Source organism: Silurus aristotelis (genome assembly GCF_946808225.1).
Source record: "Silurus aristotelis genome assembly, chromosome: 5".
NCBI classification, from domain to species: Eukaryota; Metazoa; Chordata; class Actinopteri; order Siluriformes; family Siluridae; genus Silurus; species Silurus aristotelis.
This window is the reverse complement of record NC_139578.1, coordinates 12454697-12467528: the sequence shown is the minus strand read 5'-3', so window position 1 is coordinate 12467528 and position 12832 is coordinate 12454697. Positions and strand designations below refer to the sequence as shown.

General features: G+C 40.9%; 1 protein-coding gene across 12 annotated transcripts in view; it reads right to left on the bottom strand.

The window, feature by feature from the left end:
• Positions 1-12832, bottom strand: part of LOC310726552 (nuclear factor 1 B-type-like) — an 87757-nt gene that overhangs the window by 56492 nt on the left and 18433 nt on the right. For 9 of the 12 annotated variants that reach the window (XM_083542254.1, XM_083542258.1, XM_083542265.1 and 6 more), the window contains exon 2: positions 11063-11594. In XM_083542254.1, coding sequence (XP_083398380.1) covers positions 11063-11594 — 532 coding nt within the window. Of the gene's footprint in view, positions 1-11062; positions 11595-12035; positions 12309-12832 lie in introns of those variants that run through there. The other 3 variants (XM_083542257.1, XM_083542262.1, XM_083542264.1) reach the window with 3 other exon arrangements.

Sequence of the window (12832 nt, the reverse complement as noted above, 5' to 3'; positions counted from 1 at the left end):
CATTACTCTTGCCAGTGTTGGTTAGGACTACCCCACACTCACTCCAAGTTTTGTGCTGTTCTCTCTCTCTCTCTCTCTCTCGCTCTCTGTCTCTCTCTCCCTCTCTCTTTTTCACTCTCTCTCTTACTCTAACATCCTGGACAGGAACTCTGTGGCTTTGTCCAAGAGCTGAGCTGAGATTCACAGCCAGAGGGGCTAAGCTTAATCATTCTTGGATGCAATGGAAACAAATACTAAATTTATTTCCCCCATTCAGAAGCTTCCATTCATTCATGCTCACTGGCACTCCCCTGCCACCTGATGATTGGCACATACCACCACTTTTCCTCACCACATATTACATATTTGCTCTCTCGTATGTGCTAATGATTGCACTAGGCTGATGGAGACTTATCCAAATTGCAAAACTAATCTCGCTCCTTTCAATGAAATACTCGTCATTTTTGTTTAATTTTTGTTCTGCCTCTACTTAAAATAATCCTACATTTCTCTGGCTTCTCTCGGTGATCTATTAACATACTTTTTTTTTCCAAAGTCATGTTATGCAAATCTGCAATACTAATGAAGTTTAAGCACAGATAAGTGAAGCATACGGTTCAAGAAATGGGAGGCCATTAGTCTCATGAAGAGTGTGTATTCATTTGAGTGGAGTCCAGCTGACAGTGACCACTGCAACATGCACTTCATCATTACAAACCCAGTGGGAATGTAGCCCCTGACAGGCCACTTCACTCTTCACATACATCCCAGCCAGCCACTGCAATGTGTTTCTGTGTGTGTGTGTGTGTGTGTGTGTGTGTGTGTGTGTGTGTGTGTGTGTGTGTGTGTGTGTGTGTGTGTGTACACATGAACATATTTACACTGTATTTGCTGTAAAGCACTGCCTCTCTCTCGCTCGGCCAGCGGGAGTAGGAGCAGGTTGGCTGGTTGTGGATTACAGTCCGACAGTGGCCCATTGTTAATTGGGCGCCATGTGTGAAAGAACAGAGAGATTAGTTTGTACAGCTGCTGCCATTTGTCATAACTGCCCTTAACAAGACACACATGGTGAGCCTGGTTTGAGCCTCTCCAGCGTCAGGCTCCTGCTTTTACACTGCCAGATACTTTAGCATAAGCAGATGAAGATGTTTTAATAAAAACAAACTGCTCTGATTCCTCTTCCTACCCTCAATCCCCTCATCCCAAAACACCAATCACACTCTGTGTTTCATTTGTTCAGTGTTTTAAAAAAGGCAAAAGGCCACTGCACACACACTGTGCAATCAAGGGTAGACAAGTTCACGTGGCAAATTTTCTAAACAAACATGTGCTACTCTGTGGCAACTTGCGCACAGTGTCTAAATGTATTTTTTTCGGGGGAAGAAAAGGTAGCATTTTTTTTATTCTTGTTCCTGTTGGTTTATTGACTACTTTATGAATTCCGACCATAAATAGCTTTATAATATACAGCATAAAAAATGCAAAAATAATAATGCACAGTACAACATATAGCAATGTGTTTATTATTGTTGATTGTATGCAAATATATATGGTTGTTTTCTTTTTGCCTGCAAGTTCGAACTCTAAACCTTTCTTTGGGATTACCATGTGTAATTTTTCAAGAAGCTGTAACACATGTACACTCTTTTACTATGAAAACCTATGGTTCACAGTTCCACATTAGACACACATCTAAAATATTTCAAATGTGTGTGTGCATGTTTGCTTGTTTTTCTTTTCAGATGATTGGACAACACTGTACACCAGATCGCATGCATTATTTTTGACAAATAAAAGTTATACATTTCAAAAGAGAGTGGTGTAAAGTATCAAAAACAGTAATACACAAGGATTTCTATAGTAAAAATTTTTTAAATAAAACATTTACATTTTAACATATTAGGTCAAGGCTCCATGCTAGCATACACAACATAACATCCCAGCAAGTAATCTGTGATACATTCCCCCCCGTTTCTAAGTGAATATCTGTTTCTAGCCAGACTGATAACTCTGCCTTGACCTCAACTTGAGCCACAATCAGCATTTTCAGGCCACATCTCTTCCAATTAGGCCTTAGTGCATTAAAATGTGACAGCACTCTAGGGTTAGTGATAAAGGCTAATCTGCCAGGCGGCTTTTAGTCAAGGGGCCCGATCCCAATCTACGGCTTTTCAGCTATCTTCTATACAGGAAAAACACTGGACGACTCCCTCTAGACTAGTCTAGACTAAAGTCTAGACTTTTTTTTTTTGCAGTTTTCTTTTGCTATCTGCCTATGTCTCTTTTCTCATCAAATACAATAGTTGCATGTTTTGAGATTTCACACCTCTATTCTGTAAAAAGGCAGTCTTGTTCACAACAGCTTCCCTTTCTCCCTCTCTGCCTGAAGCATGCACAGAGGACCCCCCCCCCCAACCACACACACACACACACACACACACACACACATTCTCACACATGCACACACACACGTTTTGAGTTTAAGGTTTAAGCAACAGTGTACATGATATGTGAATATAAGGGAAAGGGTAACTACACAATCTCTGTTTGGTAAAACAATGGTGAACTTTCCTCTAATCCCTCTTCACCCAGGATCAAAGGTTCACAGTCTGTTTCGACATTAAGGTGGCATTGTTCAGGACCACTGCACTGACACTAAAATATACAATATGCACAATGATGCAGACTACTTATAATATATTGGTAAATTCCTGTCTAAAAATTCCAGTTTGGGGGTGGGGTTAAATGAGTGTCAGACAGAAAATTCATATACAGGACCCAGCATTAATTTCCATTCTCTGTTAAATCCCAATTCATCGATATCCACCTTTCTTTACAAACAACCCCAGGTTCCATCCTGAGACCCAGTAATCAGGGTTTTAGTTGTAAAATATTGATTATGCTGCCTCTCCATTATAGGCACAAAAAGAAAGACAGGCTTTCATCACCTGACCAGCATTCACATAGCATTCACACCACTTTCCCTAGAAATGCTACTTTAATTATTCCATGTTGTTAGGTTATTATTTTGGGAGAGACATGTAGTGTAATTGCAGGTTGTGGGTCTGTGCACATGTAACTGTTCTAATTACAATCTTCCGTGGATTAAGGGCCCCAAATTTAAATGTGTACACTTAAAAATACACTCACACTACAGACAGATGCTGTGGTTGCCCAGAGTGCATGCACGATTTTGTCTAAATGCAGGCTTCAGGGGCATGAGTGCAAGGCAAGTGGGCGAGTGTGTTTTAATGTGGGTGTGGTTGTGCATATAGGCAGGTTTCTGCTCAAGGAGGCACATTTGGAGCAAGAACATGAGGGGGAAACAGTAGTTAGATTTCTATGCCAAGCTGGAACGCAGGCCAATTTGAAAAGAATTCCTGTAATCTGCAGACAACATGTATTTTCTTTCAGTATGGGCACTGGTAACAAGGGCCCTGCATAGCCACCAAGGCCAGGCTTCATTAACAGTTCTATTACAGAGCACTCTTATAAGTGAGCTGGATTTAATCATAGCCAATCAAGTGCTCATTCCTCACAGACTGCTCAGAACCCTCAGTAATGCACTATGAAGAGAATTTTAGTTTTGAGTTCTAAAGAAGCATAAAACACAGAAAGACAAGGTCAGGAGCAACCACTAGTACTTTGTTCTGTACTGATCATCAGCTCGCAATTAACATTTAATCACATACTGTACATCGACTCAACTGGAAAGCGGTGTTCAAATAAATGCTAACTCTAAACAAATTGTATCACTAAGAACACTTTAATTAAAATTGTGGCATAGACCAAGAGATGGTTCTTTAGTGAGTTTAGTTTGCACAGGATTCCCTTACTCCAACTTTATAATTCAGTGTATTGTATTTGGGAAAAATCCCCATTTGCACAATGAAACAGAATAGATAATCACTGGGGAAAGTGTTTTACGTCTGGCATCCTCGTGATTAAAAAAGATTGAGTTTTATATAGTTTCACCTTGAAGGACGATCAACAGGAGACACAGGTCACGCTAGTGGGCTGCAATACAACTGAGTAAAAACTTCTAAAGATCAAACGTATTTTCTTAATGACCAATGAAAAAGTTCTAGAACAAGATATTTTCTATATCCTCTGGGAAGGTGTTATGGAAAAAGATCCATTTACCCCAGAGTTCTCACACAAATAAGGTACTGAGCTGCTTTTCATTAATATATAAGATAATACATGGTGATTGGTGGTCTCCACAAGTATTGGGCATCCCTGGACATGTTCCTAACAAATTGCTCACCAGAAAAAGTGTCTGTCTCTCAGTCACCAATAACTCTTTTATAGTTTTTGTCGATTTGCATTGTTTGTCCCACTTCAGACAGACTTTGGGCCATCCTAGTCATGGCTACCCTCCCTTCATCTGTGCGTTTAACTCCGAGCCGTCTGTCTCAGCAATGGGAGGTACTGTACCAGACCAGACAAAAGAGGAGGCGGCCATCACTCTGAGGCCTGTCTGCCATGAAAAGACTTTTTGCTGTGGGCGGAGGGGGGAGAAGTCACTGTGTGAGTCTCCCTTAGCAACCTCCTCGATTGTCTCTGGCCCTCACTGGCAGCCATTCATTCGCTGTACCCCTCATGAAGAATGCCTGTTGGCGTGGAGACGTGCAAGACACCAGTCATCCCACAATAGAGGAATTCAGACCTTTTCTCACTGTCTCTCTATCTGCGTCTACCTGCATTCGATATATCTCTCTTTCGCCCTCTGTCCACTTTTTTTGCTTTCAAACTCCAAAGTCTTTATAGTTACTGGGAACCCCCACTCTGGTAATCTCGACTCCTCTCACTCCCTGAACTATTTCGTCTCTGTGTGTCCACGATCATAACTGCATGATAAGGATGTCTGGGTGATAGAGGATAGAGAGGAAAGCCATGTCAAGGCAGCTGGAGAGAGTAAATGTGGCAATGTTGCTGGTGGGACAAGACCCAGACACCCCGTACAGTGAGCTATAGAAAAGGACTATGAACCCATCAGTCTTCCTCTGAGGGAGGCGTGGGAGGCAAGGGAAGGAAAGAGGGGCTCTGGTGATGCTCTTTGCTTAACAGGGCCCTGGAGAGCAGCAGAGTGTTGCGGGACCTGCACTGATGACGTCGAGCTCCAGGAAAGCCAATGCTGAAAATACAAGATAAGCTCTCGGAAAAAAAGGAAAGAGGAAAAGTGCTTGTATGTGACCCCTAAAATGCAAGTACATTTTCGGACATAGTTTCCCATTCTCGCTTATTCTGGAAACAGACTGAGGGTCAGCAGTGATTAAGAGCTTGAAGCTCGTTTGATGGATCATTCCAAAACAAATTTATGTCTTTCAAATGCACTTGTACGCACAAGCTTTCAAATGGAATATATAAGTAAATGTCATAAGTGCCGTTGCCATGGAGAGTGATTGAGTAGAAGAGGACTGGGGCTTACAGTGGAAATACAACATAGAGATCTGCAAAATGACACAAAACACACACACACACACACACACACACACACACACACACACACATACACACACACACACACACACACACACACACACACACTATCATGAACCCTGCTTACAACATCCAGCTCTGTGTACTGACCATGGGGAGGGGTTCTGAGTGAAAACAGAGACACATAACAGAAAGCAAAAATCCAAGTACCAAGAACTAGGGTTAAGGTTAAAGTGTACTATTGGCAAAAGGCACACAAACGATTCACATGCAATGTAATCAGACACACTTCAAGAAAAAAAAATACAGTAAACAAGGAAAGACCCATAAAAAACTAAATACACTAGACAGGCAAAGCAAAGGAATGACAAACCTATACCACTGAATTGAAGCAACAGCAAAGCAGAGAGCCAGTAAGTGAGGGAGGTGAAGAGAAAAGGGGGTCTTACATGGAGGGAAGGGAAATCAATAAAGAAGGCCAGAGAGCTGGAGGGAGCTCTAAATGGATTAGACTAAGGGAATGTGTTCGATAGGTTATGGCTTTACGTGAAGTAGTCACCGCAGGCCGTGTAGAATACTAATCAGCTCTCCAGCTCTGTTTGAGGCAAAGGCCTTACTGCCTGCTCAGCACAAACACAAATCTTCCCCAAATGACCTTCAGCTTCTCAGCAGCACTTGTTCCAGACTGGAATAGTGCTGGATCAGAGGTATGATCGGGAGAGTGATCAAACCGAAATTCTGGGTGCAACAGCTATTTACATTTCAAACTGAACCCTCCAAAATATTGCATGTTTGCCAAGTTTGTAAAACTTTACTTGCTGTACTAACATATCTTTACTTGCTTGTTTCTTCTTTTATTCAACTTTTGTTTTATTTCACCTCTAAAATCAACAAAATGGGCATTCTGACCTAAATAAGTGAACCATCAATACACTCAGGCATTGGCTTGCTTTCTTTTTTGCACTTGAGATAAAGTTAAGGCATATTGTCTTGCTATAGCATTTTTTTCTCTCATGCTCAGACAAGCATAAAACAAAAAAACGAATAAAGCTCAGGTCTATAGAAAAGCCCTCTTTTGATAGCAATCCCTTTCAGAAAATGAGCAAAGCAAGAAATGTGTGTTTTTGCTGAAACAATTTTATTTTTATAATCGTCGACCCTCAAAAAAAAAAAGAAGAAGAAAAACGCGAACACAAGACCAGCAGGCTGCTGAGTTTACCATTTGGACTAAATTTATAGCAGAACTCCCCCCTTCTCCCTTTATGTTCAATGTGGCGGTACACCAGTGTACTAAAACATCAAACAGAAGCTATTGCCTTTTATTTCCACAACTGAAACCAAGTCGTGCGTTGTTACTCAAAACTCAGTGGTGGGACACACAGAGTGGGAGAAAAGCAGGGAACCATCTGTATTGGTTTTAGGACAGAGTCAGTAGCTGCAGGCCTACAAATGGTTCAACCACACGCTTTCTCTTTTTCTCTCCCCAAACGGATAGCCTTACAACCACCACAGCCACAACGGCTCACTGGAAACAATTAGCTAACAAACAAATAAATAGCTAAACAAAAAACAAATGCAAGGGAGCCTCATATGCTTGTGTGCTCGTAACGGTTTTCGACACAAGCTGCTGTCAGTGCTCCAAAGTCCAAACTGTCTCTGCCTTTTAGGATCGTAGTGTGTGTGTGTGTGTGTGTGTGTGTGTGTGTGTGTGTGTGTGTGTGTGTGTGTGTGAGCGTGTGTGTGTGGATCTGGGCAGCTGTCCCTTTGGACCAGATTCTGAGTGTGGTGTACAATTGGCATTATAGGTCTGGAATAGCCCCAGGTAAACTACTGCTACAAGTGGAAATGAGAGCGAGTGAGAGAGGGAAAGTGAGAGTTGTTAGGAGAAAACGAGATGAAGTACTTAGTCACTGGCAGGGGTGGTGACCTGGAGGTCATTGTGGCTAGACCTGACTCTACCACAGACTCAGCCAAGTGGAAAACTAGGCCAGCTGTAACACTTCTCTCCAAGAGCTAACTGCATGCTCAACACCACCGTCATCTCACACACAAGGTGTACAGAGGGAGTGTTACAAACGGCTGGCTCTAAGCGAGGAGGTGGCTGCCGCTGACCCGCACATGTAGAGGTCACGGGAGGCGGGGGGAATCTAGGTGCACCCCTTGATCCCTCCACACAATCATCTTCAAACCCCCAGGCTGCCCCCACCCGCCCCGGTCACCTCTGTGTTTTCACAGATCCGTTGCGCTCAATTTAACTTCACAGGACACCCACTGCATCTTTAAACCGAGGTCCTGACACAGAGGCCACACACATGTAAAACAGGCGTCTATATCACGGTAAACAATTAATAAAAATTCTGCTACATAGCCGGTGCACAGAAGGGACAAAGAAAAATGTGAAGTGTTATGTTAAATTTGGTGTATTTTTGGTTGCTGATTATTAATTACCAATTAACAATAAATGAAGCACAAAAACATAAATTTTTATTTGACCTAGACAACACTAAAAGTACCACAGGAGTTTATGCTTCCAAAACCTAACAGCCCCAAAAGAAAAATATCTTCCAACTAAATGTTTTTGGGTTTTTTTATGGATGAAGGCCATCATAATTTAAGGCGTAGTTATACGTCAATCCCAGTTTATAAAACACATTTGTATGATGGCTCATTTTATGAATTATATTCCATTGTGTGTTCAAGCTCCAAAGGAAACTGGCAGATATCTGTAACAAAGACAATGCTGGGAAATTTGTAAATATTTATGAAAAGTAACAACCAGCAGTGAGTTCTTGTAAAATAAATAAAGATTTTGGAATTCTGTGTTTATCTTGCATAAGAAAGAACATGTAATCGATCTAGAAAATAAGTCCAAACAACTAGAGGCACAAAATGAAACGCTTATATAACACAACACTGTTTATTTTTTACAATTTTCAGTGTTTGTTTCAATATAATCTCCGTGATCCTATTGTGTATTTTGTGCAAATTTAATCTCATTTTTACTCACTGTCCTTTTTTGAGCCTATGAACAAGAACAATGTCTATATTAGTGCACTTTCCTTACATCCTTACTTCTGTACTTTACATGGTGTTGTTACCAATGTTCTAAAATGAAAGCAGGGCGAATTGCTCTGTACTTCACACGTCCTGACTTGACTTGTAGGACAAGTAAAGAAGTAGCTCGTTGAGATTTTTGAAAGATGATCGCATTCTTCAATAGCAATATACAGGTCTTTTCTAAGATGGATGATGTTTTTCGATGAAGAAATTATATGTTTAAGGAAGGACCTGAGCGAAAACCAGGACAGTTTGAATAATATACTAAGTTTCACCTTTTTTCAATATTATTTATATATTTAATCATTTATTTAACCTTTTTGCAGATCCACAGTGAACAATGATGCGACAGATTTTCTGATCGTGATAGAGCAGTCTTTATGGGACGGAAGGTGATTGAAGAGCACACATGCTGGGTACTGAGACTACTACAATGGCTTAACTAGGCTCAGTGAGGCACGGAGGCTGGACATGGCATGATGCCTGCTGCCTAGTGTACCAATCCTTCCTGCTACTCTCCCTACCCCTACACTAAATTGCCCATTCACCATGGTACTGCGACACAGTCCAGCTAGCTCAGTACGATTCACAAAAAAACGAGGGCAGAGTGCCCAGTGTTTCCTCCTGTGCCATGTGGTGCAGGCTAACGTTAAAACTACCGCTTCGTACTGACTAGCAACTGCATCAGGCATAACAGTGGCACAAAATCGCAGGCTAAACTAGTTGTGGTAACAAGTTTGTTATGTGGTGAACTCATTGCTATTTAATGACTCAAACTATATTACAAACACCTAAATCCACAAAAAGTGTTTAAACGTAAAAATCTAAATTCTGTTAAAGATGCGGTTCAATTTTTTTAATTGTCGTTTTGTGAATTTTAAATGCTTGGTGTGAATTCTACGAAAGAAATCATGATGTTTGCCTTTCTGCCCATGTCAAAAAACTTTCCTCCGTGCCCACTGCATTGCAGATGCCAGCTAACGAATCAAAGGCATGCAAGCAGACAAAGAGGATTTGATGCCAACCGCAATTCCTTCATCACTGGCACTCTCCATGCCACTCTCCTAGCACAACACAAACAAAATGGCCACCCTGAATCTGCTGCTACAATGTGGGGGCATTATTCAGAAATGGGCACTGGGTTCTGTAGAGTGAAACATGCTGATGTAGTGCATTAAACCCCTGCAACTGATGTAGTGCAAAACCCCTGATATCGTTATTCACTCACTACTATACAGTTTGTAGTTTATAGCTTTTTACTATCAAATTGCAAAAACATGTTGGCAAACAGTATATATGGAAAATAACAGTCAAATTTTGGCTTAGATGTATGTCAGAAAACTTTCAGATTATTTACACAATTGAGATATAATGTATTATGCTGAATGCTGTTAAAACAGTGCAATAAAAATACCTAGGTTTAATTTAATTGTAATAAATGTATTTTATCCTAAATGGCAAAAAAGCTTCTAGCTTGTGTCTCTCAGTTGGTACCAATATTAGAGATTTAGACCGGATTTGGTTTTGTGTAAACGGTCGAATGCACCTCGTCCTACAAAGACACAAAAGAGAGGGTGATGCCAACCCTGGTGCCAGTGGCAACCATTATTGTCCCTGCGCTATGCCTTCTGCTTCCTGAAGCCTGGCACTTCACTCATACAAAATGGAGGCGCTAAGCCTGGCAAAAACCCACCTCCTCCTCGCACAACCATTTAAACACATGTACTCGCATGTACGCTACAATAAAACACAAACATTATTTTGGCATTGACTGTAATTGGGAAAGACTTTAAAATTATTGGATTACAGTCACTTTTATTACAATTGCGTATCTTGATTTATAGAGATAAAGACTTCAGGCACGATTTATAGTTCTTAATTAGGAATATGAACTTCTGACGGTGTAAAGTATACAGAAATGTATTAAACAATCCAAAAAAAATACCAATTATTTTCCTTAGCTAATTCAGATATTATTCTTTTTAATTTGATAGTTCCTTTGCATGTACTATATATATATATATATATATATATATATATATATTTTTTTTTTTTTTTTTATTGTTTTTTTTTTTCATTCACATTGTAAATATAAGTATGACTATATGTATATTTACATTGTTGTATTTATAATGTATAAATATTATATACAAATAAAATACAAATATTTGTATTTTAGGGGGAGAAAATAGAAATTATAATTACTCTTCTAATTAATTGTGTATTCTTGGGTTTTTACATTAAACCTAATATGTCAGAATTGTGACTGCCTTCAAAGTGAAAAAGACATTTCATATGAATATATTTAGTTTCGAACATCTGATGATCTGTTATTACATTATAATTAGAGAAGAAATAATGGCGGATTTAATGGATGGAATACAGGAAAATGTAATAGAGAGAAACAACAGAACATGATGAAACTAAATATTTCTGCTACTTCGGAAGATTTGATGTTGAGTAAAATCACAATACTGAACTTATGTTATACTCAGGCCTCTAAAACTCTGAGATAAAGCACACAGCCTGAAACACTGGTATCTCCCTCCCACGCCTGCATTTTCTACTATTTCAATGCACTCACCTTGATCCTGGACATAGTAGGCCAGGAAGAGGTCGAGCTCCTTCACTGACACGGTGATATGGTGCGGCTGGACGCAGAGCGCCTGATTGGTGCAGTGGGGCGATTTGACTAAGCGCTCGCCGTCCGTGCTCTCCAGCGGGATGCCTTTGAACAGGATCACCATCACCAGGTCCAGGCGCCACACTTTATCCGCCTGGCGGAGACAGTCAATGCGTCGGATTTTTCCCTTCTGATCGGGGTTGGAAAGCACGCAGCATGGGTGCTTCTTGCCTGTCACACTGAGCACAAAGTCCTCACGGTACTCCTGCCGGATGTCCTTGCGCAGCTTGGCCAGCAGGCGTGATGCCCACTTCTGCTTGATCTCGGGTTTTTCGCTCAGCAGCTCGTCCTTTACGGCGCGTTCCTCGTCCTTGGACATGCGCTTCTCGTGCTTTTTGAAGTACTTGCGCTTGCGGGCCTGCAGGTTGAACCAGGTGTAGGCGATGGAGCGCACATGAGGAAGGAGTGCCTCGATAAACGGATGGAACTCGTCCTGAGAGAAGAGCAAAAGAGGGGGAAAAAAGAAAGAGGGAAAAACACAAGAAAGACAGTGAACAGGAGTAGACGTGACATTTTTGGCACAGGATTCCTGATCACGCAGCCAAGAATGAATTTTGGCCGAAAACAAAACAAGGAAAAAACTTACCTCTCAAAAAACAAAACAAACAAAACTGACTATTTAGACAGCACACAAAAAAATGAAGATGAAATGAGTTACTTGATTGCCATTAAGAACTGGAAACAATGAAAGACCTTATATTAATTACATAGACTGAACACCACAAATGAAACACAAACAATCCTTGCATTGCGTACACTTTGAACAATAACTTGTATTGTGTTTTTCAAATTACAAAAGGCATTCTTTTTTAGAACAAAAAAATCTAAATAAAAGAAAAAGCCCGACAAAACAATGAAAGAAGGTTTCATCTACCATTTCTGCTGAGTTTACAGCGACGCTGGCCTGTATGCGGCTGCAGGTGTTGCAGGCACACAGACGAGGATACCACTGTTTACCACGTTGGCTTACGCTGTGCCAACATACAACAGACAGTTAGATGAGCAGCACACACTCTCCCCTGCCTATCTCCCTTTCTCTTCCCCTCTCCCTCTCTCTCTCTCTCTCTCTCTCTCCCTCTCTCTTTCTATTATCAGGGCTGTATGTGCTAGAGCACCAGGGCATGTGTCCATCACACGTACAGCTCTCTTATCAAACAGTCCTGCATTCCTACAGCAGTACTGCCTCATGGCCCTGCAGCGGCCCACACGACCCTTTCTAACAAAGCCTGCAAACAAACTGGTGCAGCCAGAGAACCTATTAACCGTTTATGTTAAAAATATAGATATGCTAAATATTAAGAATAAAAACATACTGTAAAGTATATGCAAAGACAGTATGACTCTAACAGAGGAATTTTCTTTTAATGAAGGGAAAGTTTTACATTTTCAACAATAAGTCTGCTTTTACCCTTGGGACATTTCGTTGTCCAGGGGGGTCACTTAAGTTGTTAGACGAAATGAGCAGCAATTATTCCCAGCCTCTCTTAAAATCAAACCAAGATGGACAATGAAAATGGCATCTTGGCTCAATCGTGACATTCTTTCTGCTCCAAAGCTCTGTAAGAGTGCCATTAAAAGAAAAGTCTGCTGCCAAGTAAGCAGTAACACCTATGGGCTCAATTCACAAGCGTCTTACACACTACAGGCCTATTCGGCTTTCTCTACCGCAAC